This window comes from Elephas maximus, chromosome 7 (genome assembly GCF_024166365.1).
Source record: "Elephas maximus indicus isolate mEleMax1 chromosome 7, mEleMax1 primary haplotype, whole genome shotgun sequence".
Taxonomy (NCBI): Eukaryota; Metazoa; Chordata; class Mammalia; order Proboscidea; family Elephantidae; genus Elephas; species Elephas maximus.
In genome coordinates, this window is record NC_064825.1 from 120,865,618 (window position 1) to 120,892,638 (window position 27,021).

The window sequence follows — 27,021 nt, forward strand, 5'->3', positions numbered from 1 at the left end:
TCACAGCGGCACACAGTTCCACTGGTTCCAGGTACAGGGAAGGATGATATGGTTCAGATTGTGATTCAGTCTTTGTACAGCTTTGTTGCTCTTGTCTGTGTGAGAATAGACGGGGAGGCCAAGTTTGAGAAGAGCCTGGAGATGGTGATAGGCGACATGGGAGGCAAGGCCCTGTTCCCGGTACTCAGGCACGGTACCTCCCATCCTCATCTCGCCAGTCTGATCCACCAAGGACCAGGACACAGGGGTCCCTTTGGGCCCCAAAAGACAATACGTGGGGAAGGTCTGGATACAGCGCTCAATAAATCTCTGGCTGTCCTCATTGCCACCGAAGAGCCAAACTTTATTCACTAAGGCAGCGTGGGTGACATCCAACGATGAGGGCTTAAACAGCTCTTGGTTGCTGTGGAGAGGCCAAGAGAAAAGGAAAGCTCATGAGTATGAATTTTATAAGGAGCCCTGGTAGTGCACTCAGCTGCTAACCAAAAGATTGGTGGTTCAAATTCACTCAACAGCGATTCAGGAAAAAGGCTTGGTGATCTGCTTACGTAAAGATTACAGGCAAGAAAACCCTCTGAGGCAGTTCTCCTCTGTCACATGGGGTCGTTTGAGTCAGAATCGACCCAGCAGCAAACAAGAACGAGAGCAAGCAGAATGTTTTATGCTCCCTATGTGACAAAAGGTTTCTGCTTGACTATTAACCTAAAGGCCAACAATTCAAGCCCTCTCTGAGGCGCCACAGAAGAAAGGATTGGCAACCTGGTTTCATAAAGATTAAAGTCAAGAAAATCCGATGGAGTACAGTTCTACTCTGTAAGACATGGGGTCACCATGAGTTGGAATCCACTTGACGGCAACAGGTTTTATGAAGTTTTACAATTGCTCTTACCGCTATTGTCTTGAGAGACAGAGCAGGCAGAGGAAATAGCAAGTGCAAAGTCCTGGAGTATGGATGAGCGTGTGGTAACAGAAAAGCAGAAAGAAGGCTCGTGTTGTTGGAGGGAATGAGCAGGAAGGACAAGACAGGTTGAAGAGGTAGACAGAGGCCTGATTTGATAGCCTTGAAGCAGAAAGCAGGGAAAGAAGTTGGGGGCTCCTTTAGTAGTGAGAGGTACGTGTAGTGCAGAGTAACTTTTATCACACTCACATGGCCTTGGTTCTGCCACTCACGGGTGATAAGTTCTTTGCATCCAGCAGAGAAGGAACCAGTTTCCTCAGTGTCTCAGGCGCCATATAGAGGATGCACTGTGTGTGCTGGACCTCGAACCGTTTAGTGGCTGCAAGACTTTGTATCGCCTCATTCAGGCTGGGCTGTGAACCTAGACAGGATTATAAGGAGAGATGTAATTGCTCAAGTACATTCTAGGGAGAAGCTCTCCAGTGGAGTAGGAAGTGTCTAGGATTTAAATTCAGAAAAACATGGTTTTGGGGTTGGTGCTGCTGCTGTATGGCTTTAGTATTATGTATTAAGCATTTGTGTCATTTTCCTTGTTTTATACAAGTGGCAACATGCCCAGGGGTTGATTTAGCCACGGTCATGCCATTAATGGCAGCACCAAGACCAGAACCAAGTGTTCCAGTCTGCATAACCATGCAGTTTTGGTAATTAAAAGAGGTGAGTTATAAAGAAAAAGTAGCCAACATCTATGAGCACTTATTCTATTCTCAAAACGGCAAATTGTTGCAGTAATAATCCATAATTTGTCCAAACCTCCTGCTATCCATTTCCTGGGATAGAACCCTAATGCAATGAGGCTTACTGTGGTCACGTGACTTCCTTTCACCAACGGGAGAAAAGTAAATTGGATGTTTGGAGAGGCTTAAAAGTGCTTGCCTGTTGGAGCTTGCCCTCTTTTTCTGCTCTCAGTTACTCTGAAATTCATACCATACAAGTAGGCCTACACTAGCAAACCCTGGTGGCGTAGTGGTTGAGTGCTACAGCTGCTAACCAAAGGGTCGGTGGTTCGAACCCACCAGGTGCTCCTTGGGAACTCTGTGGGGCAGCTCTACTCTGTCCTATAGGGCCAGTATGAATCAGAATAGGCTCCACAACAGTGGGTGGCGGGTACACTAGGATACCTGAGAACCTACATATACTAGCCTACATGGGGCTTTATCACCCTGTCACCACAGCCAACAGCTGGCACTAACTGACAGCCAGAACAATCATTCAAACATGTGAGTGAGGTCACATTATAGCAACCAGCCCATACTCCACCCACCACCTGACCACAACTGCATGAGTAAACCAAGGAATACCAGCCAAAGCCCAGCCTAATCGCTGATTTGCAGAAATTTAAGAATCAGCAATTGTTGATTTAACTTTTGGGGTGGTTTTTCTATGCTGCAAAAGCTAACTGATATATTCAGGTATTGTGCTAAGCTCTTCCTATTCAAGATTTCACTTCACTGAAGTTTTCTTAAAACCAAACAATAGATTAGCTTAACTAGTAAAGAATGTCTGCCTTGTGCTTTTTTTTTTTTAATTTTCATTGTGTGTTAAGTGAGAGTTTACAAACCAAGTCAGTCTCTCATACAAAAACTTATGTACACCTTGTTATGTTCTCCTAGTTTCTCTCCCACTAATGAAACAGCACACTTCTCCCCTCCACTCTCTGTTTTCGTGTCCATTTGGCCAGCTTCTGACTCCCTCTGTCCTCTCATCTCCTCTCCAGACAGGAGCTGCCCACATAGTCTCATATGTCTACTTGATCCAAGAAGCTCACACTTCACCAGTATCATTTTCTATCCCATAGTCTGATCCAATCCCTGTCTGAAGAGTTGGCTAAAGGAATGGTTCCTCTCTTGGGCTAACAGAAGGTCTGTGGACCATGAAATCTGGGGTCCTTCTAGTCTCAGTCAGACCATTAAGTCTGGTCTTTTTACAAGAATTTGAGGTCTGCAGCCCACTACTCTCCTGCTCCCTCAGGGGTTCTCTGTCTTGTTCCCTGTCAGGGCAGCCATCAGTTGTAGCCAGGCACCATCTACTTCTGGTCTCCGGCTGATGTAGTCTCTGATTCATGTGGACATTTCTGCCTCTTGGACTCATAATTACCTTGTGTCTTTGGTGTTCTTTCTCCTTTGCTCCAGGTGGGTTGAGACCCATTGACCCGTCTTAGATGGCTGCTTGCTAGCATTTAAGACCCCAGATGCCACTCTCCAAAGCGAGATGCAGAACGTTTCCTTAATAGATTTTATTATGCAACTTGATTTCAATGTCCCCTGAAACCATGGTCCCCAAACTCCTGCCCCTGCTACATTGGCCTTCAAACTGTTCAGTTTATTCAGGAAACTTCTTTGCTTTTGGTTTAGTCCAGTTGTGCTGACCTCTTCTGTATTATGTGTTGTCTTTCCCTTTCCCTTAAATACTTCTTATCTACTATCTAATTAGTGAAAACCACTCTCCCTCACTCCCTTCCCACACTAAAAAAAACCATCAAATAATATTTTCTTCTCTGTTTAAACTATTTTTTGAGTTTTTGTAATAGTGGTCTCATACAATATTTGCCCTTTTGCAACTGACGAATTTCACTCAGCATAATGCCTTCTAGGTTCCCCATGCTGTAAAATGTTTCACAGATTCATCATTGTTCTTTATTGATGCATAGTATTCCATTGAGTGAATATGCCATAATTTATTTACCCATTTGTCCACTGATGGGCACCTTGGGTGATTCCATCTTTTTTCTATTGTAAACAGTGCTGCAATGAACATGAGTGTGCATATATCTGTTCGTGTAAAGGCTCTTGTTTCTCTAGGATATATTCCAAGGGGTGGGATTGTTGAATTGTAGGGTATTTCTAATTCTAGCTTTTTAAGGAAGCACCAAATTGTTTTCCAAAGTGGTTGTACCATTTTACATTCCCACCAGCAGCATATAAGTTTTCCAATCTTTCCACAACCTCTCCAACATTTATTATTTTGTGTTTTTTGGATTATTGCCAACCTTGTTGGAGTGAGATGGAATCTCATTGTAGTTTTGATTTGCATTTCTCTTTTTTTTTTTTTTAATGGCTAATGCTCGTGAGCATTCCCTCCTGTATCTGTTAGCTACCTGAACGTTCTCTTTAGTGAAGTGCCTGTTCATATCCTTCGCCCATTTTTTAATTTGATTATTTGTCTTTTTCCACTTGAGTTTTTGCTGTATCCTGTAGATTTTAGAGATCAGATGCTGATGGCAAATGTCATAGCGAAAAACTTTTTCCCTGTCTGTAGGTTTTGTAGGTAATCTTTTTACTCTTTTGGTGAAGTCTTTGGATGACCAGGGGTGTTTGATTTTTAGGGGCTCGCAGTCATCTAGTTTCTGTTCTGCATTGTTAGCAATGTTTTCTATAGTGTTTATGCCATGTATTAGGGCTCCTAGCACTGTCCCCATTTTTTCTTCCATGATATTAACCTTTTTAGATTTTGTATTTAGGTCTCTGATCCATTGTTAGTTTTTACACATGGTGTGAGGTATGGGTCTTGTTTCATTTTTTTGCAGATGGCTATTCAGTTATGCCAGCCCCTTTTCTTAAAGAGACTGTCTTTTCCCCATTTAACTGACTTTGTCAAATATCAGCTGCTTATATATGGATGGATCTATGTCTGGATTCTCAATTCTGTTTCATTGGTCTCTGTATCTGTTGTTGTACTAATACGAGGCTGTTTTGACTACTGCAGCAGTATAATAGGTTCTAAAATCAGGTAGAGTGAGGCCTCCCAGTTTGTTCTTCTTTGTCTGTAATTGTTTACTTATCTGGGGCCTCTTTCCCTTCCATAAAAAGTTCGTGATTTGTTTCTCCATCTCATTAAAAAATGTCGTTGGAATTTGGATCAGACTTGCATTGTGTCTATAGATCGCTTTTGGTAGAATGAGCATTTTTAGAATGTTAAGTCTTCCCATCGACGAGCAAGGTGTGTTTTTCCACTTATGTAGGTCTCTTTTGGTTTTTTGCAGTAGTGTCTTGTAGTTTTCATTGTACAGGTCTTTAATGTCTCTGGTAAGATTTATTCCTAAGTATTTTATCTTCTTGGGGGTTACTGTAAATGGTATCGATTCGGTGATTTGCTCCTCGATGTTCTTTTTGTTGGTGTAGAAAATCCAAGAGATTTTCAAATGTTTATACCGTATCTTGATTCTCTGCTGAGCTCTCCTATTGGTTTCAGTAGTTTTCTTGAGGATTATTTAGGGTTTTCTGTCTGTATGATCATGCCATCTGCACATAGAGATACTTTTACTTCTTTCCTACCAATCTGGATGCCCTTTATTTCTTTATCTAGCCTAATTGCTCTGGCTAGGACCTCCAGCAAAATGTTGAATAAAAGTTGTGAGAAAGGGCATCCTTGTCTGATTCCTGATCTCGAGGGGAATGCTTTCAGACTCTCTTCATTTAGGATGATGTTGGCTGTTGGCTTTGTATAAATGCCCTTTATTATGTTGAGGAATTTTCCTTCTATTCCTATTTTGCTGAGACTTTTTACCATGAATGGGTGTTGAACTTTGTCAAATGCCTTTTCTGCATCAATTGATATAATCATGTGGTGCTTCTCTTTTATTTATAGCATGGATCACATTAATTGTTCTTCTAATGTTGAATCATCCCTACATATGAATCTAGCTTGGCCACGGAGAGTTATTTTTTTTTTTTTGATATGTTGTTGAATTCTATTGGCTAGAATTTTGTTGATGATTTTTGCTTCTAAGTTCATGAGCCTTCTTTTTTCCCAATGCCTTCAGAGCAGCTTGGACTTCTTCCTTCAGTACCATTGGTTCCTGATCACATGCATTAGCATTCTGCTTGTACTTCTCCTAAGACAGATTTGTTTGTTCGTTTGGCAGTCCATCGTATACTCAATATTCTTCGCCAACACCACAATTCAAAGGCGTCAACTCTTCTAGAGTCTTCCTTATTCATTTTCCAGCTTTCACATGCATATGATGCAATTGAAAATACCATGGCTTGAGTCAGGTGCACCTTAGCCTTCAAGGTGATATCTTTGCTCTTCAACACTTTATAGAGGTCCTTTGCAGCAGATTTACCCAATGCAATGTGAATCTTGATTTCTTGACTGCTGCTTCCATGGCCGTTGATTGTGGATCCAAGTAAAATGAAATCCTTGACAACTTCAATCTTTTCTCCATTTATCATGATGTTGCTCACTGGTCCAGTTGTGAGGTTTTTGTTTTCTTTATTTTGAGATGCAATCCGTAATGAAGGCTATGGTCTTTGATCTTCATTAGTAAGTGCTTCAAGTCCTCTTCACTTTCAGCAAGCAAGGTTGTGTCATTTGCATAATACAGGTTGTTAATGAGTTTTCCTCCAATCCTGATGCCCCGTTCTTCTTCATATAGTCCAGTTGCTCCTATTATTTGCTCAGCATGCAGATTGAATAGGTAAGGTGAAAGAATACAACCCTGATATACACCTTTCCTGACTTTCAACTGATCAGTATCTCCTTGTTCTGTCCAAACAACTGCCTCTTAATCTATGTAAAGATTCCTCATGAGCATAATTAAGGGTTCTGGAATTCCCATTCTTCTCAATGGTATCCATAATTTGTTACTATCCACACAGTTGAATGCCTTTGCATAGCCAATAAAACACAGCTAAACATCTTTCTGGCATTCTCTGCTTTCAGCCAGGATCCATCTAACATCAGCAATGATATCCCTGGTTCCGTGTCCTCTTCTGAAACTGGCCTGAATTTCTGGCAGTTCCCTGTTGATACACTGCTGCAGCCATTTTTCAATGATCGTCAGCAAAATTTTGCTTGCATGTGATATCAATGATATCGTTCTATAATTTCCACATTCGGCTGGATCACCTTTCTTGGGAATAGGCATAAATATGGATTTCTTCCCGTCAGTTGGCCAGGAAGCTGTCTTCCATATTTCTTGGCATAGACAAGTGAGCACCTCCAGCGCTGCATCTGTTTGTTGAAACATCTCAATTGATATTCCATCAATTCCTGGAGCCTTGTTTTTCACCAGTGTCTTCAGAGGAGCTTGAACTTCTTCCTTCAGTACCATCGGTTCTTGATCATATGCCACCTCTTAAAAATGGTTCAACATTGACTAATTCTTCTTGGTATAATGACTCTGTGTATTCCTCCCATCTTCTTTGGACGCTTCCTGTGTCGTTTAATATTTCCCCCATAGAATCCTTCACTATTACAACTTAAGGCTTGAATTTTTCCTTCAATTCTTTCGGCTTGAGAAACGCCGAGCATGCTCTTCCCTTTTGGTTTTCCATCTCCAACTCTTTGCACAAGTCAGTATAATACTTTACTTTGTCTTCTCGAGCTGCCCTTTGAAATCTTCTGTTCAGTTCTTTTACTTCATCAATTCTCCCTTTTCGTTTAGCTGCTCGAAGTTTGAGAGCAAGTTTCAGAGTCTTCTATGACATCCATCTTGGTCTTTTCTTTCTTTCCTGTCTTTTCAATGACCTCTTGCTTTCTTCATGGATGATGTCCTTGATGTCATTCCACAACTTGTCTGGTCTTTGGTCACTAGCGTTCAATGTGTCATTTGTATTTTTCAGAGGGTCTCTAAATTCAGGTGGGGTATACTCAAGGTCATATTTTGGCTCTCGTGGACTTGCTCTGATTTCCTTCAGTTTCAGATTGAACTTGCATGTGAGCAATTGATGGTCTGTTCCACAGTCGACACCTGGCCTTGTTCTGACTGATGAGATTGAGCTTTTGCATCGTCTCTTTCCACAGATGTAGTCAATTTGATTTCTGTGTGTTTCATCTGGCAAAGGCCATGTGTATAGTCACCATTTATGTTGGTGAAAGAAGGTATTTGCAATGAAGAAGTCATTGTGACTTGTGAAATTCTATCATTCGATCTCTGGCATTGTTTCTATCACCAAGGCCATATTTTCCAACTACTGGTCCTTCATCTTTGTTTCTAACTTTTGCATTCCAATCACCAGTAATTATCAATGCATCTTGATTGCATGTTCAACCAATTTCAGACTGCAGCAACTGATAAAAATCTTCTATTTCTTCATCTTTGGCCCTAGTGTTTGGTGCATTAATTTAAATAATAGCCATATTAGCTTGTCTTCCTTGTAGGCGTGTGGATATTATCCTATCTCTGACAGCATCGTACTTTAGGATGGATCTTGAAATGTTCTTTTTGACAATGAATGCAACACCATTCCTCTTCAAGCTGTCATCCCCAGTATAGTAGACTATAGGATTGTCTGATTCAAAATGGCCAATACCAGACCACTTCAGCTCACTAATGCCTAGGATATGATGTTTATGCGTTCCATTTCATTTCTGAAGATTTCCAATTTTCGTAGATTCATACTTTGTACATTTCAGGTTCCAATTATTAATGGATGTTTGCAGCTATTTCTTCTCATTTTGAGTCTTCCCACATCAGCAAATGAAGATCCCAAAAGCTTTACTCTAACAACGTCATTAAGGTCGGCTCTGCATTGAGGGGAAACCCTGGTAGCATAGTGGTTAAGTGCTACGGCTGCTAACCAAAGGGTTGACAGTTCGAATCTGCCAGGTGCTCCTTGGAAACTCTGTGGGGCAGTTCTACTCTGTCCTATATGGTCACTATGAGTCAGAATTGACTCATCAGCACTGGGTTTGGGTGGGTTCTATGTTGAGGAGGCAACTGTTCCCCAGTCATCAATTGAGTGCCTTCCAACCTGGAGGGCTCATCTTCCAGCACTATATCAGACAATCTTCCACTACTATTCCTAAGGGTTTCACTGGCTAATGTTTTTCAGAAGTAGACTGCCGTGTCCTTCTTCCTAGTCTGTCTTAGTCTGGAAGTTCAGCTGAAACCTGTCCTCCATAGGTGACCCTGCTGGTATCTGAATACTGTTGGCATAGCTTCCAGCATCACATCACACGCAAGCTCCCACAATAGGACAAACTGACAGACACGTGGGGGCATTGGTGAAAAACAAGCATTGAAATTATGGTAGAACTCTGCAGTGAAGCCATCTGGGCCTGGGCTTTTTATTTTGTTGGGTGTTTTTTGATTATCTTTTCAATCTCTTCTTTTGTTATGGGTCTATTTAGTTGTTCTACCTCTGTTTGTGTTAGTTTAGGTAGGCAGTGTTTTTCTAGGAACTCACTCATTTCTTCTAGGTTTGCAAATTTGTTAGAGCACAATTTTTTGTGGTAATATGATATGATTCTTTTAATTTCAGTTGGGTCCATTGTAATATCACCCATCTCATTTCTTATTGGCTCTATTTGCTTCCTGTCGTACTTTTTTTTTTCTGTTTGGCTGATGGTTTATCAATTTTGTTAATTTTTTTCAAAGAACCAGCTTTTGGTCTTGTAACTCTCTCAAATTGTTTTTCTATTTTCTATTTCTTTTGATTCTGCTCTAATTTTTATTATTTGCTTTCTTCTGGTGCCTTAGGGTTTCTTTTGTTGCTCTCTGTTCAAGTTGTAGGGATAATTCTTTGATTTTGGCCCTTTCTTCTTTATGGATGTGTGCATTTTTTGATATAAGTTGACCTCTGAGCACTGCTTTCACTATATCCCAAAGGTTCTGATAGGAAGTGTTTTCATTCTCATTGGATTCTATGAATTCCTTTCTGCCACCCTTGATGTCTTCTATAATCCAGTCTTTTTGAGCAGAGTATTGTTCAGTCTCCAAATGATTGATTTCTTTTCCCTGCTTTTTCTGTTATTGATTTCTACACTTATGGCTTTATGGTCAGATAAGATGCTTTGTAAGATTTCAATGTTTTGGATTCTGCTAAGACTTGCTTTATGACCTAATATGTCGTCTATTCTAGAGAATGTGCCATGTGCACTAGAAAAGAAAGTATACTTGGTTACCGTTGAGTGCAGAGTTCTGTATATGTCTATGAGGTCAAGTTGGTTGATTGTGTCATTTAGATCTTCTGTGTCTTTATTGAGCTTCTTTCAGCGAAAGTGGTATGTTGAAGGCTAATAATTGTGCAACTGTCTATCTCACTTTTCAATGCTGTTAGTGTCTGTTTTTTGTATCTTGCAGCCCTGTCATTGGGTGCATAAATATTAAATATGGTTATATCTTTCTGGCATATTGTCCCTTTAATCATTATATAGTGTCCTTCCTTATCCTTTGTGGTGGACATAACTTTAAAGACTATTTTGTCAAAAATTAATATCCCCTCTCCTGCCCTTTTTTGGTTGTTGTTTCCTTTATATATATTTTCCCCATTCTTTGAGTTTTAGTTTGTTTGTGTCTCTAAGTCTGAAGTGTGTCTCTTGTAGGCAGCATATAGACGGGTGGTGTTTTTTGACTCCATTCTGCCACTCTCTGTCTCTTTATTGGTGCCTTGAGTCCATTTACGTTCAGCATAATTATGGATAGGTATGAGTTTATTTCTGTCATTTTGATGTCGTTTTTGTGTGTTGTTGACAGATTCTTTTTCCTGCTTAATTTTTTCTGCTGAGTAGTTTATCTTTATATGTCTCCTTTTCTTCTTATTCCTTGTTGTTGATTTTGTTTCTACTGAGTCTATATTTATTTCTTGTATTTTATCTTGATGAGTAGGATAGTTATTCTCTTTTGTGGTTACCTTAATACTTACCCCTATTTTTCTAAGTTTAAACCTAACTTTTATTTCTTTATACTACCTTGCCTTCCTCTCCACATGAAACATCTATGACTACATTTCTTAGTCCCTCTTTATTGTTTCAATGCTGACTTTTTTACATAATAACATCGCGATTTCCTGGTTTTGAGCTTTTTTTATCTTGATTTATTTTTGTGATTTCTCTGTGTGGGTTGACATCTGATTGCTCTGTCCAGTGTTTTACTCTTGGGTTGATACCTAATGTTATTGATTTTCCAACTAAAGAACTCCCTTTAGTATTTCTTGTAGTTTTGGTTTGGTTTTTACAAATTCCCTGAACTTGTGCTTATCTGGAAATGTCTTAATTTCACCTTCGTATATAAGAGTCAGTTATTCTTGGACCCCTGTCATGGGTGGCTGGGTGACCTGAGTGGAGCCACCAGTCCTTATGCCCCTGATGTGGGTAGGTGAGGACCCCGTTTAATAGGCAAAGCTGCGTCAAATATCAAACACCTACCTCTCCACCGCACAACTGAAATGGTTAGTTTGCCAACTAGGGCCTATTGTCCTGAAATAGGTCCACACAGGTCCATGCAGGGGCGAAAGTTATTCAAAGTCCACAGACCATTTATGCGTGGACAGGAGCTGCTTCTGTCCTTAGCTCCCGCGGTTAGTGGAGCTGGCAAATTATCTTTTACCCTAGTTGTGAATTTATTCCTTCTCCAAGTTAGGGAGACTGGCTCAGGATGTGCAATAGGGTCTATCTCAGGCCCAGGGAAATCACCAGCCACTGAAGCCAGCTTTGGGGCTGAGGGAGTGAAGAAATATATGCCATGTACATAGCTTTTGCCAAGAGCACCATTCCTTTCTATTTCTGGAGGTGTGACTAGACTGTGCAACTGGCTGTCTATCCCTGAGGAAACCGCGGCCAAACACTACTACCAGCCCACCGCAGCCGCTCCCGGGAATGATGCCTGAGGTGTCCCGGCGATTCAGGTCCAGTAACTCCTCTCCGTTTCTGAACTATCTCTTCCTCCCCCTGCTGTTCAGTTCATTTTCTAAATTTGCCTTCGATGTTCAGGGCTCCTAGCTTGTCATAAATACACCGTTTCACTTGTTTTTTGGGTCTTTGCTGTAAGAGGGCTTGCCGGAAGAGTCTATCTATTCCAGCATCTTGGTCTTGCTTCCCCCCTGAGCTTATTCTTATTGGCTCTCCTTTGTAGGTGACTTTTTGTTTATCCCTAGCTGCTCTTCACATTCTCTCTTTATCTTTGGTTTTCACAAATTTGATTATGATATGTCTTGGAGACTTTTTTTAAAATCTACCTTATGTGGAGTTCGATGAGCATCTTGATATCTTCTCATCTTTCATATGCGGGAAGTTCTCCAACAACAAATCTTCAACAATTCTCTCTGTATTTTCTGTTAACCCTCCCTGTTCTGTTACTCCAATCACTCCTAGGTTATTTCTCTTGGTAGAGTCCCACATGATTCTTAAGATTTCTTCATTTTTTTTAATTCCTTTATCTGATTTTTCTTCAAATATATTGGTGTCAAGTGCTTTGTCTTCAAGCTGACCAATTTTGCCTTCCACTTGTTCCATTCTGCTCCTCTGACTTTCTATTGAGTTGTCTACTTCTGTAATTTTATTGTTAATTTTCTGGATTTCTGATTGCTGTCTCTCTATAGATTCTTGCAGCTTATTAAATTTTTCATTATGTTCTTGAATAAAGTTTTTAATTTTTTCAACTGCTTCATCTGTGTGTTCCTTGGCAAGTTCTCGGTACTGCCTAATCTCCTTCCTGATCTCGTTCCTGCTGTCCTGAAGAGTTCTGTATATTAATCTTTTGTATTCTGCATCTGGTAATTCTAGGAAAGTACCTTCATCCAGAAGATCCCTTGATTCTTTTTTATGAGAGCTTGTTGAGGGGATCATGGTCTGCTTCTTTATGTGATTTGATATTGAGCATTGTCTCCGAGCCATCTATAAGTTATTGTATTAGTTTATTTTATGTTTGCTGACTGTATCTTAGCTTCTTGCTCTGTTTTGTTTTGATATGCCCAAATGCATTGCTTGACTGAGTTAGCTGGATTATTTTTGCCTTTGTAGCTCTAACATCCTGTCACCAGATGGCTAGAGCTGTTATCAGGTATATCGGCCTAAAAAAAAAAAAATCGGCCTAGGAGTCCACTTACTTTTCTTGTATGAATTCAGCTCAGGTGTCCAGTTAGTTGGTCATCAAGTGTGTGGTACACACTCTCTCCTACAGTCTTAGAGGGGCAGGAGTGATGGATGTAGGTACCAGTATCTGGTTGTAGCAGGCATCATGCTCCAAACAAGGAAGGGGATTGACAACTATCCCCCTAGTGTTTGTGAGGAAAGCACATCCCTGTTGCCTAGAGCGCACAGGTGGGTGGGTTTTGCAGATGGACCATGGGCACCCAATGCATTTGACTGAAAGGTACCAGTTATCCTTGGACCCCTGTCATGGGTGGCTGGGTGACCTGAGTTGAGTCACCAGCCCTTAGGCCCCTGATGTGGGTAGGTGAGGACCCCGTTTAATAAGCAAAGCAGTGTCAAACATCAAACACCCACCTCTCCACTGCACAGCTGAAATGGTTGCAGTCTGCCAACAGGGGCCTATTCTCCTGAAATAGGCCCACACAGCTTCATGGAGGGGGGAAAGTTATTCAAAATCAACAGAATATTCATGCCAAATGGGAGCTGCTTCTGTCTCTCAGCTACCCAGGGTAGTGGAGCTGGTAGATTATCTTTTTCTCTGTTGTGAATTTGCTCCTTCTCCAAGGCCAGGAGAATGGCTCAGGGAGCACAGCAGAGCCTATCTCAGGCCCAAGGAAATCAACAGTCACTGAAGCCAACTTGAGGGCTAGGGGCATGGTAAAATATACACAAGTAATTAGCTTTTGCCAAGAGCGCCCTTCTTCTCTGGTTCAGGAGGTGTGAGTGGGCTATGGGGCTGGCTATTTCTCCCTGAGGAAGCTGCAGCCAAACGGAACCAACAGCCCACTGCAGCCTGAAGGTTCCTGGTGATTCGGTTTTGGCAACTGCTATCTGCTTCTGAACCGTCTCTTCCTCCCCCTGTCACGCGGCATGTTTTCTAACTTTGCCTTTGATATTCAGGGCTCCTAGCATGTTGTAAATATAATCATTCCATGTGGTTTACAGGTCTTTCTTGTGAGAGGGTTCACCAAAAGCGCCTGACCTACTCTGCCATCTTAGGTCCACGCCCTGCATTGTGGTCTTTTGAGATCTATCTCTACGGGACCAAATTGACGACAGAAACTTGGAAGATTAGATAGGAAACTTAGGGGGCAGTAAGTTTATGTTAATGGGGGAGCAGCAACTTGGAATAGGAGGGTGAGAATGGTTGCACAACACAAAGAAGGTAATCAATGTCACTGAATTGATTCATGTAGAAATTATTGAATTGGTGTATATTCCACTGTGTACATCCTGAATAATAACAACAAAATAAAATAAATTATTAAAGGAAAAATTTACTTTCATCTTTTTAGTGCCCCTATTTTTTTTTTATGTTTTAGATAAGAAGCCCTGGTGATGCAATGGTTAAGTACTTGGCTCCTAACCAAAAGTTTGGCGGTTCTCCCACTCAGCAGCATCACAGGAAAAAGACCTGGTGATCTGTTCCTTTAAGGATTACAACCTAGGGACTGTATGAGATAGTTCTACTCTGTCACATGGGGCCACTATGAGTTGGAATCAACTCAATGCCACACAACAACAACCCAACGTGTTTTAGGTACTACCATTATCCTCATTTTTTTATATGAAGTACATGAGCCTCAGAGAGGGTAAATCACTTGGCTAAGATCACATGGAAACCTGGTGGTATAGTGGTTAAGTGCTATGGCTTCCAACCTAAAGGTCAGCAGTTCAAATCCAGGCAGCAAGTTTCAATCACACAGAAAGGAACAGACCTAGGCAGTCTGACTCCAGAGGGCATGTTCATAACCACAACAGTTGTCCTTGGTGACTGGAAGAGTGCTCTATGGTACAATGACCTGTGCTTGTTATTCCAAGAACAGAAGTCCAGATGCAAACTCTGCCCTCACAACTAATCAGCCCCAGGGATCCTAAATATCCTTGCAAAATATATCATAAGTCATTGGCACCAAAAAATTATATTATGGTTCCTTATATGAAACCTGGAGTCCCTGGGTGGTACAAATGGTTAATATTCTCAGCTGTTAACTGAAATTTTGGAGGTTTGAGCCCACCCAGAGGTGCCTCAGAAGAAAGACGTGACAATCTACTTCCAAAAAATCAGCCACTGAAAATCTCATGGAGCATAGTTGTACTCCGACATACATGGAGTTACCTTGAAATGGAGTCTACTTTGTAGCAACTGGTATGTGAAATCTATTCTTTACTAGCTTTGAGGGTTTTTTTTCTTCTTCTTCTTCTTTCTTTTATACATATAGTTGCAGCTGAGTTTAAAAAAAGAAAAGACAGCAGACTGAGAGTCTGGAACTTGTAAGAAGGAGGTACCAATCATAGGGGGGCCTTGCTCAGCATAAACAAGTGAGTCAGCACACATCCCAGGCCTCTTACTCTGGATCTGCAAATGTTGTTTCCAGTTGATGACTTCTGGTGGGTCGAGGAATTTCAGGCAGTTCTTGGGATCCTTGGAGTAGATTTGGTAAGTATTGGTGTAGTGATCAAGATCATCTGTCATCTCCTGTTTGTATTGGAAAGGGGGATAATCAAATTCATTCTATTTTATTATTGCGATGCTAGTTTTTGGAATTTCAGTACACTGTGACAATTTTCCAGTACTAAAATATTGGTATTTTTAGGAGTGCATTGCCATTATTTCTGAATCACTTAAATCATGAGCTCAAGATCAGGGGTTCCGCATCAATTGGTCCCAACCTATCTAGAGCAAAGCAGAATGAAAAATGCCAAAGACACAAGGAAAATATTAGTCCAAGAGAAAACAAATGGGCCACATAAACCAGAGACTCCATCAGCCTGAGAGCAGAAGAGCTGAATGGTGCCTGGCTGCCACCCATGACTGCACTGACAGGGAACAAAACAGAGAGTCCCTGACAGAGCTGGAGAAAAACGGGGTGCAGAACTCAAATTCTAGTGAAAAGAGCAAGCTTAATGGTCTGAATGAGACTGGAGGAACCACAGAATACATGGTTCCTGGACTCTCTGTTAACCTAGAACTAAAACCATTCCCGAAGCCAACTCTTCAGACAAAAAATAGACTGGAGTATAAGACATGAAATGATACTCGTGAAGAGTGTGCTACTTAGTTCAGGTAGATACAGGAGACAAAATGAACAGCTCCTGTCCGGAGGCAAGATGAAAAGTCAGAAAGGGATAAGAGCTGGTTGAATGAACAAGGGAAATCCAGGGTGGAAAGGAGGAATGCGTGGTCACATGATAGGAATAACAACTAGGGTTACATAAAGTGTGTGTATAAATATTTGTATGAGAATCTAACATGAGCTGTAACTTTCACCAAAAGCACAATTAAAAAAAAAAATGTAAAGAAGAAGAGAAAAAAAGGTCAGAGATTCAAGTGTTAAATTTATCACAGATCTTGGGGGACATCTAACTCAATCTGCCTAGCATAGTTTATAAAGAAAATATTCTACATCCTCTTTTGGTGAATAGCATCTTGGACCTTAAAAGCATTTGAGTGGCTATTTAAGATATTCCACTGGTCCCACTGCATCTGGAGTAAGGGAGAATGAAGAAAACCAAAGACAAACCAGAAAGATTCATCCATAGGACTAATGGACCAAAACTACCACAGCCTCCACCAGACTAAAAAAAAACTTGTTTCTGTTGAGTCGATTCTGACTCGAGCTAGCCTATAGGACAGAGTAAAAGTGCCCCATAGGGTTTCCAAGGAGAGCTTGGTGGATTCGATCTGCCAACCTTTTGGTTAGCAGCCATAGCTTATAACCACTACACCACTAAGATTTCCCCCAGATTGAGTCCAGCACAATTACATGGTGCCCAGCTAGCACCACTGACTGTTCTAACAGGGATAACAATAAAAAAAATTAGAGCTGGAGAAAAATGTAGGACAAAATTCTAGCTTCCAGAAAAGGACCGGACTTACTGGCTTGACAGTTTTGCCCCCGGACACCCTTTTAACTCAGTACTGAAGTCACTCCTGAGGTTCACTCTTCAGCCAAAGATTAGACAGGCCCATAAAGCAAAACTGGACTAAATAGACACACCAGTCCAGGGCAAAGGTCAAGAACTCCAGAGGGGACAGGAAATCTGGTAATGGGGAACCGAAGGTTGAGAAGGGGAGAGCCTTGACACAGTGTGGGGCTGGCAACCAATGTCACAAAACGGTATGTGTACTATTTAATGAGAAATTGATTTGCTCTGTAAACCTTCATCTAAAGCACAATAAAAAAAATTTATGATGGATAATTGCAGCAGAATACTGTTTCTCTACACATATAATACATTAAAATTTCAAAAAAATGCGTAACCATTTAGAAAACACTCTGCTATACCTCCATAATCCTTTACAGGAAGATGATAAAAGCAACCGACAATGAAGACTTCTGTTGCAAGAGTGAATTTTACTACAGTACAAAGTCTTGCAGCACGTACAAAGGATGAACGTGACAGTGTTAAATGTGATGCAGATAAACACGGATTAAAATCTCTGTCTATACAGAACGCAACCAAAGCAAATGAGGACCAATTAGAAAAGCTTCCTTAAAAAATACCATAAATTATCACCCCAGAAAAACAGACCAACAACTTACTCAGAAAGATCCTCTTAAATCAGTGAATAACCGATGGGATTATTTGGAGGAAGTAGCCCGCGGAAAATACAATCCCAATTAGTATAGAATCAGTGTAGTTGGAAAATGTTGGGCAAAAAATAGATCGACAAGTCAGCAATGATATCGTGGATACATTTTCCATAAGATCAATAGAAAATAAAAGATCAAATACTATTGTTTCCTTCCAAGTTTTCTTATTAATGTAAAGTTCTTCATTTTACACGTTATTTAATTTAGAGATTTTTAAATTGCATTTTGCTTGTAGCAGAAGCATCCCATTACTATCTTTATAAATTTCTATTTTCACTTGATGTTTTAAAATAAGCTTAAGAATTTTTGTCTTTGAAATGTATTAACAATTTAGCTTTACTACTTTTAAAAAACCTTTACCCAAAACGTACATGAAAATTCTAGCAGTGTAATTTTGCTTTTTTGTTGTTCCCCTAGCTCACTGCGAAGACTCACACCTTCCTGTCTGCTCTCTCTACTGTCTCTGGTTAGAATGCCCTTTTCCTTCTCAGTCAGACAAAAATATATTTACTTACAAAGTCCAGTTCAGATGAAATCTCCACCAAGATGTGTCTCGAACCCTCTCCCATCACCTCTACACATCTAGCTTTAATCAGCTTTTGCCTGGACTAGTTCTTTTTTTTTTTTTCTTTTGAAATTTTTATTGTACTTTAGATGAAGGTTTACAGAACAAACTAGTTTCTCATTAAACTGTTAGTACACACATCATTCTATGACATTGGTTAACAGCCCCACGACATGTCAACACTCTCCCATCTCAACCATGGGTTCCCTATTACCAGCTTTCCTATTCCGTCATGCCTTCAAGTGCCTGCCCCAGGACTAGTACACCCTTTTAGTCTTGTTTTGTTCCATGGGCCTGTTCAACCTTTGGCTGAAGGGTAAACCTCGGCAGTGACCTCCTTACTGAGCTAAAAGGGTGTCGGAGGCCATACTCTCAGGGTTTCTCCAGTCTCTGTCAGACCAGCAAGTCTGGTCTTTCTTTGAGAGTAAGAATTTTGTTCTACTTTTTTCTCCAGCTCTGTCTGGGACCCTCTATTGGTATCCCTCTCAGAGCAGTCAGTGGTGGTAGCCAGGCACCATCTGCTTGCACTGGACTCAGTCTGGGGGAGGCCATGGTCCATTAGTCCTTTGGACTAATCTTTGCCTTGTATGGACTAGTCCTTTATCTTGTACGTCTTCTGTTCTTGCATATCTCACATCGTGTTTTAAGTTATTTGTTTATCTTCTCTTCTACTGTATGAACTTCTTGATGGCAGGAACTTGTTCCCCATCACCATGGTTCATATCTGTACCCTCAGGGACTGCCATATTGCCAGTCACATGAGAGGCACTCAACAAATAGAAACATTAAAGCATACTCATTCTACATCTGGCGACTTACCTGTTCCTGAGGGCGGACAACCACTGTATTAAAATCTGGCCACTTGTCCACTAAGGCCTTTAACTTGAATGGGTTTCCCTGGTTCATATGGAAGACGGTCCCATAAACCTGCCGCATCCCAAGAAAGTAGGAGAGTTGGCATGTTAGGATGGGATAACAAGGTGCCTTGTGTTTGATCAGAACAATGATTATTTCTATAAAACCATGAAAGTGTGTGGTAGAAAGGGCCAAACAGGGCATCTAGACAAAATAATCATTCTGTTCTATGTTTTTACCCCAAATGAAAAGAACTTTTTCCTCCATCAAATTGTAAGAATTATACATAGAGTGAAAAAGTCATACCAATAAAAACAAAGATTTAAAAAACACCGCTCTCTATTGATATTCTAATATGATGTTTTTCAGGACTTTATTCATACTCATGGAGATATGCAATTTTACAAAAGCAAAATTACCTGATATATACTGTTTTGCAACTTGAACACACAGTGTGCCCAATGAACACACTGTGGGCACATTTCCATGTTAATATATGCAAACATTTTCAATTATTTTCTAGAGGCTGAATTAAAAAAAAAAATTTTCATCGAGTTTATTCGGACTCATAGTGACCCTATAGGGTAAAGTAGAAATTCCCCATAAAGTTTCAAAGGAGTGGCTGGTGGATTCGAACTGTTGACCTTTTGGTTAGCAGCCATAGCTCTTAACTACTGCTCCACCAGGGCTTTATAGGATCCCATTATACGGATGCGGAAACCCTGGCGTCATAGTGGTTAAGTGCTACAGCTGCTAACCAAAGGGTCGACAGTTCGAATCTGCCAGGCGCTCCTTGGAAACTCTATGGGGCAGTTCTACTCTGTACTATAGGGTTGCTATGAGTCAGGAGCGACTGGACAGCACTGGGTTTGGTTAGGTTTTGTTTATATGGATGCATCACAGTTTGTTTATTCATTTGCCTATTGATGGTCATTTCAGTTGTTTCCAAAATTTCAGTTTAAAACAAATTATTCCTCAAAGAACATGCTTGCACAAAATCCATTGCACGGGTACCTAATATTTTCTTAGAAAATCTAGAGGGGTAATTGCTGTTCCAAATGTAATGAGCATATTTAAAACGTTTTAACTTGTACTTCCACATTACCATCTGGAAAGGTTAAATGAACTCCCATCAGCAAATGGAGGCTAAAACCTAGTGCTCAAGAGAATAGGTTTTGGGGTCTTACAGGTTGGATCCATTCTTAGATCCTCACCCTGCAATATAGGACATGCTGTTTAATCTTTTCAAGTATCAGTTTAAGCTTCTCTAATCTCAAGAGGAGCATCAAGATGGGAGAGAGAATGAGAGAGTGCCTGTGGATACTGAAGGTTCTTATGGTCTTGGGTTGTGGAATGCAGCAGTGGATAGCAACATGGACCTCATGACAGGTGTGAACACAAAGCCTCAGCAGATGCCAGCCTGAAAGTATCCCAATGACCAAAGACCAAGTAAGATCATGTGCATTTCAATGGCTGCCACAATAGACATATGGTGACCAAGAACTACTCCTGTATCCATCCCTTCTGTCACCCCCCATCCCACATGAATTGTTGATGGTACAGAAGAGAGAAAGAGAAAGGAGAAAACCTTATAAACTTACTGAGTTTATCTGAATTTACGATATTTCCAGCCACTGAGCTCAGAACATAGTGATTCAGGTATCACTGATGTTTGTTAGCAGCTGTCGAGTTGTCCCCTGACTCATGGTGACCCTGTGTTTTACAGAGTAAAGCTGCTCCATCGGGTTGCCTTGGCTGTAATCTTTACAGGGACTGTTCAACAGGCTTTTCTTCTGAGGAGCTGCTGGGTGGGTTCAAACTCTCAACCTTTAGGCTAACACCCGATTATAAACTACCCAGACTCCTCTGTGATTCAGGTGTCTACTATAAATTGAGGCTACCAGAGTTGTCACATGTGATAAAATCTATTCAATATCCAATACTTAGATGAATGAATGGACTGTTACTCAACCATTCCAAAAGTAAGTATTAAGTAACGGTCAGTTGTAGGTTATACCTCCATTAAAAATACCCAGCAACAAACCAACCAACCCATTGTCGTCAAGTTGATTCCAAATCATACAAACCTAGAGGACAGAGTAGAACTGCCACATAGAGTTTTCAAAGAGCACCTGGTGGCTTTGAACTGCTGACCTTTTGGTTAGTAGTCATAGATCTGAACTACTACACCACCAGGTTTTCCTAAAAGTGCCTAGTGTACAAATATTCTAGATTTCCTTTAGGGGCAAATGTATATCTTTAGTATGCAAATAAAGGAGAGGGATGCTATTTTCTCATGCAAATTGAGGAGCCAAGGGAGCTACCTTACCTCACTACGGAGGTGGTTCTCAAAAAGACCCTGCCAATACTATTTCCACACTACTACTACACCTGGATCTGAAGCTGGTTGGCTTTGGAGATGGTTGTGAGAAGCCATCTATTTTCATTTGCTGAACAAACTTCAAATGAACTGGTCCTCAGTTTCAGTTCCGCCTGAGTGTTAAAACACACACATACATGCACACACACACACACACACACACACACACACATGCATGAATTCACTCCCTTTGCAAACATATCATTGCAATGGAAAGACCCATAGTTAAAAATTCTTTTTAAGACTCCTTAATAGATCTAGTTTGTAAATCACAATATTTTGAGGCTAGATAAAATACAATTTGACCTATGACCACGTTCAAGGAACACTCGTGACAGTCGATCTCTCACTTGGCAAAAATTCTTTTGCTGAGGAAATTAAACATTAATGTATAATCTCAGTAAGCTTTGGAGGACTTTGGATAAATTTCCAGTGTTGTTAAGAAATGTTCCTTAGGAAAAGGAACAAGGGAATATTTTTTGAATCAGCCAAGAGCAAAAAGCTGTGTTTGGTCCCAGATATACCCATGCTTACAACATATCATTGCAGTTCACTATTTGGGTGGGTATTGGGCAGGTTATGTAACTGAGCTTCCCTTTTTTCATCTGTGACGCGGAAGTAATAGAAAATATCTTGTAAAGAAAAAAAAAAAATCCCAAACCCTTTGCCCTTGAGTTGATTCCAGTTTATAACGACCTTCTAGGACAGAGTAGAACTGCCCCAAAGGGGCAGTAAACTTTATGGAAGCACACTGCCACATTTTTCTCCCTCAGAGTTGCTGGTGTATTGGAACCACTGACCTTTCGGTTAGCAGCCAGGCACTTAACCACTGCACCACCAGGGCTCTTTATTTTTTGTAGAAAGATTACGATAATTAAGTGAGAAGGAACATGGGTAATGCCTGGCACAGAACAAGTGTTCAATAAATGTTAGTATGTTTTCCTCCTCCTTCAGAGGAAGTTGCCATTTCTTGCTCCTTTAGAATGGCCCAGGCTCACCTTTAAAGATTCAGGAAGGCTCTTCCTCAAGGAATTCTCCAGCTTTTGCAGCATCTGGGCTCCTTGCAATGGAAACATGGTAGAGGACACTTCAGCCTGGAGAGCAGACCAAGAAACAAGGAGGAATGAGAAGAGCCAGAGGAAGCTGAGAAACAAGAGTAGCAAATTCTACGCTAATGGCCAGAGTCTCTTCACTGCTGATGCCTTCACTAAAGTCCACACCAGCTCCAAGTAAGGATAAGACTGGCAGAGCACACAGGGGCCTTTTTCCAAATTTCCCTTTCTTACATTTTAATTATTTCCACCCATTAGTTTCACTTTCAGCCTAAGAAGCATATTTTTAAAATATGTGTAGAATCTTTTGAAATGAAGTTGTTTTTCAGTGATTCTCCCGATTCCGCCAGGAACAAGCTATGTAACCTTGGGAAGGAGTCCCTGGGTGGTGCAAACAAGTAACTTGTTCTACCGCTAAACAAAGGTTGCAAGTTCGAGTCTATCCAGAGGCATCACAGAAGGCCTGGTGATCTACTTCTGAAAACTGAGCCACTGAAAACCCTACGGAGCACAGTTCTATTGTGACATGCCTGGGGTCGCCATATGAGTCAGAGTCGACTTGACGACAACTGGTTGATTGGTTGGCTGGAATCTTGGGAAAGTTATTCAGCCTCTTTGTCTAAGTTAACTCACATGTGGGTGGGATAATAGCAGTGTCTAACTCAGAGGTTTTGTGAGGCTTCAATGAGTGAATACATGCAAAGTGTTTAGAAGAATACCTGCCATGTAGTAAGCACTGAACAGTTATTTTATTACTACTACACTCTTCTTCCTTCTTTTTCACTTCCTCTTCCTCTTAATGTCTTCAGTGGCAGACAACCACACTGGGATTCATAGTGGTTCATTGGCTTGCCCTTCTTCTCCATTGAAGGACTGGGATGTATCTTTACATCTGGAGTTGTGCCATGAGATGGTCCTGGAATCCGTGTGGCCTCCTCCTCCTCCATTTTCCTTTGTTCCTCTGTATTCACACCTTCTTCTTCCTCACTTCTATAGGGTTGCTATGAGTCAAAATCAATTGGACAGCAATGGGTATTTTGTTTATTTTCTATGGTGGCACAGTGGTTTAAATGCTTGGCTGCTAACTGAAAGGTCAGAGGTGTGAACCCACCAGGTGCTCCAAAGGAGAAAGATGCAGCAGTCTGCTTCTGTAAAGATTTACATCCTTGGAAACCCTATGGGGCAGCTCTGCTCTGTCCTATAGTGTTGCTTTGAGTCGGAATTTGACTCAACAGCAATGGGTTGTTTCCAGTGGAATCTTGCTGTCAAGAGCCAGAGGTCAAGTTTATATCATAAACTCTGTGTTAATTAATTACTCCCCCAACTCATTAAAAAAGGCTCTGATATGTACTTTGCACTCCAGAAATGCATGTAGTACATCATAATTTATATTAAACACACACACACACACACACACACACGGGGAAAGTCAGGTAATAAGAAACGGTAGGAAAACAATATGAAAGGAGTCTGACGTTTAGATTACAACTAATAGTGTTTTATGCTTTGGTGAGAAGAGGGTTAAAATTTGAATCTGACCTTTTTGGAAGTCTAAGCAAAGAATGAAATATGATCAGAATAATTTCCATCAGATAAAAACTAAGAGCAGTCGATTCTAGTGATGAAGAGCCTGGACTTGACCTCAGGCAGACCTGAAATCAAATCCTACCTTTTCCACTTCTTAGCTGTGTGATCTTCAGCAAGTTTATTTAATCTCTCCAAGATTTTCTTTACATGCAGTATAACATAGAGACTGGAGTCAGACTGAGCTCATATCACAACTAGGCACTTAGTAACTCTTTGACCTTGTTCAGGTTACTTAGACTAAATGTACTTCAGTTTCCACATTTATTAAATGGGGATGAGAATAATACTATCTATTGCAAAGAGTTAAATGACACAATGCATCCTAACCCTTAACAGAATGTCTGGCAAAAAGTAGTACTCAATATGTACTATTATAAGTAATGTTATTATTTGTGGGATATCATTTGCAGTGGTGACCACCTGAATTCTCCCCATCCTGATTTGTTAAAAATTAAGCAGACTTCTGTGAATCAGTTAGAAAACTGAGCAACTATCCATCCATCTGTCCATTCATCCACTTATCCACCCAGTTATCTATTCTTTTATTCAATAAATATTTTGAGTTCTTCCTCTGAGAAACTTCCTGAGCTAGGAGTTTTGGGCATATGATAGATAACGCATTAAAGATATGGACCCCGTCCTCTAAGAATTCACAATAAGAGAAATGATACCTGGCTAAAACTAACAATGATATCTGCTGGAAACAACTAAGTCACACATAGGACATGGTGACAGTACATGATGTTTTAAAGCAGCCATTTTCATGTAGGACATTTTGACACGGTCTAAAATATAAACAATTAACATTTTCTTATTAACAAGTCCTATTCCAAACTGGTGTTCTCAGTCTATCACTGAGCCTCACTGGACCTTCGACTTTATCTTTAATCCTCACCCCTGGATCTGTGATATGTACTGCAGTGATTATTAACCAATTGCTGCTGAGTTGATTCAACTCGTGATGACCCCATGTGTGTCAGACACCAAAATCGGTGTCTGATTTTTTGGAAGTAGAACACCAGGCCTTTCTTCTGAGGTACCTCTGGGTGAGTTGGAACCTCCAACCTTTTGGTTAGCAGCCGTGTGTGTAAATGTTTGCACCAGCAGGGGCTCCATAGAAATTACTAGGTAATATAAAACAACAGTTTTACATATTTGAGTTATTGCATCAATTGTGATCACCAAAACAACTAGCTCATAATATTGCAACTACACAAAAAGGCGAAAAAGTGGCTATGTCGCAGTGCTTTCTTTAGAAGCTGTGATATTTGGAGGAGGAAGAAGTTACTTCTAAGTGGAGACACTGGGGAAGTGTTTGGAGAGGATATTGCATTAAAACTGGCCATTGAAGAGAAGGCGGTATGAAAGGCTACCCTCCAGGCCAGAAGTATGTGACTTTTTTAAATTGACTTTACTTTTTAGAGCAGTTTTAAGTTTCAGAATACCTGTGCAGAAAGTACAGAAAGTTACTATGAATCCCCTCTCCTCTACACACAGTTTCTCCTATTAGCATCTTGCATTTCTGTGCTACATTTGTTACCTGCGGTAGAGCCAGTATGGATGCAAGTTATTAACTAAAGCCCGTAAATATATTAACCATAACCCAAAGCCAGTGCCTATAGGCTTTAGTTAATAACATTGGAAGATATATTCTTAAAAAAATCAAGATGGACCTTAGAGAAATGAAAAATACAGTATCTAAGGTGAAAAATACACTGGATGTGATTACCAGGAGATTAGCCATGGCAGAAGAAAAAATTAGTGAACTTAATGACATAGCAATCACAGCTATCCATAATGACACCCAGAGAAAAAAGAAATCAGAAGACTCAATATTATTAAGGTATCACTCTGCCCAGAATTGATCCATAGATTTTATCACAAAATGCCCCAGGTTTTATTTGTTGAAACTGGCAAGCTAATTCTAAAATTTACATGTTTTCAAGACATACGATTAAGCTACAGTAATCAAGACAAAGGTGTATTGGCATGTTGTCGTTAGCTGCCATGGAGTCAGCCCTGGCTCATGGCAGCCCCACGTATACCACAGGATCAGACCATTGTGATCCATAGCGTTTCCTTGGCTATTTTTTCAGAAGTAGATCATCGGGCCTTTCTTCCTGGTCTCTTTCAGTCTGGAAGCTCCACTGAAACCTGTTCAGGATCGTAGCAACACACAAGCTCCACTGACAAATGGGTGGTGACTATGCTTGCGGTACATTGACAGGGAATCAAACTTCGGTCTCTTACGTGGAAGACACATGGATTAATGGAATGGAATAGTTTGAGAAATGGACCGTTCATTTACAGTCAATTGATTTTCAGCAAAGATACCGAGGCAATTCAGTGGGGGAAAGAAGAGTCTTTTCAACAAACGGTGCCGATTTTTATTTTTCAACAGTCAGATGGTCTCTTGACAGATTCGAGTGGCCGTAAACATCTGATTGCAGATGTTAGAAGGTCAGTCGCTGTGTTTGGAGACTGAGATTCTCCAGAAAATCTGACACACTCACTGTGAGCTGCCAGAACTGGTCAATGAGCAACATCTTTGCGATTGAACTTCAGAATTTGACCTTTCCAGAAGTGGGGATTTATCCAAAGAAAACAAAAGAAATTTAGGCAGAATTTGAAAAAGCCACACAAACATAAAAAAGGACTGAACAAAATCTCAGTGTCCAGCGAAAGGAAAGGTAATATCAAATATCAGAATGGTGTAACTCTAAGGCAGTGATATAAAACCACTATGTATAGATAAGAGAGAGTATGAAAATAAAATGAGAAAATGTAGGATATAAACCAATTCATATACGTCATAAGCATAAATTTAGAATAGAATGTGGGAAAATAAGAAATAAATAGGTGGTGGTGGTAGCATTATAGGTACAATCTTTAGGGTCAATTTGTTTTTTTTAATATGCTTTCAATGGACAGTAAACCTGGTCTCCATTCTTGTCTTAATTTACTGGCATATTTCTTCTCTGACTGGAAGTCTGACAACTTCCTTATTAATCCTGCCGGGAAAAAGCTGCCCATCTTAGAACGTAACCAACAACCAAAAACCCATTGCTGTTGAGTGGATTCCAACTCATAAAGACCCCATAGGACAGAGAACTGCTGGATTTCAACTGTTGACCTTTTGGTTAGCAGCTGGGCTCGTAGCCACTGTGCCACCAGGGCTCTAGAACTTAACCAGATGGATTAAATAAGGT

General features: G+C 40.6%; 1 protein-coding gene and 1 pseudogene across 1 annotated transcript in view; one reads left to right on the forward strand and one right to left on the reverse strand.

The window, feature by feature from the left end:
- Positions 1-27,021, reverse strand: part of LOC126080870 (glycine N-acyltransferase-like) — a 27,442-nt gene continuing 421 nt past the window's right edge. The window contains exons 2-6 of the mRNA XM_049892063.1: positions 22,172-22,267; positions 18,758-18,865; positions 15,128-15,254; positions 1,148-1,319; positions 1-403 (exon numbers count right to left, since the gene is read on the reverse strand). Of these exons, the coding sequence (XP_049748020.1) occupies positions 1-403; positions 1,148-1,319; positions 15,128-15,254; positions 18,758-18,865; positions 22,172-22,249 (888 nt within the window). The 5' untranslated portion in view covers positions 22,250-22,267. The remainder of the gene's footprint in view (positions 404-1,147; positions 1,320-15,127; positions 15,255-18,757; positions 18,866-22,171; positions 22,268-27,021) is intronic.
- Positions 22,248-27,021, forward strand: part of LOC126080607 (glycine N-acyltransferase-like protein 1) — a 16,953-nt pseudogene continuing 12,179 nt past the window's right edge.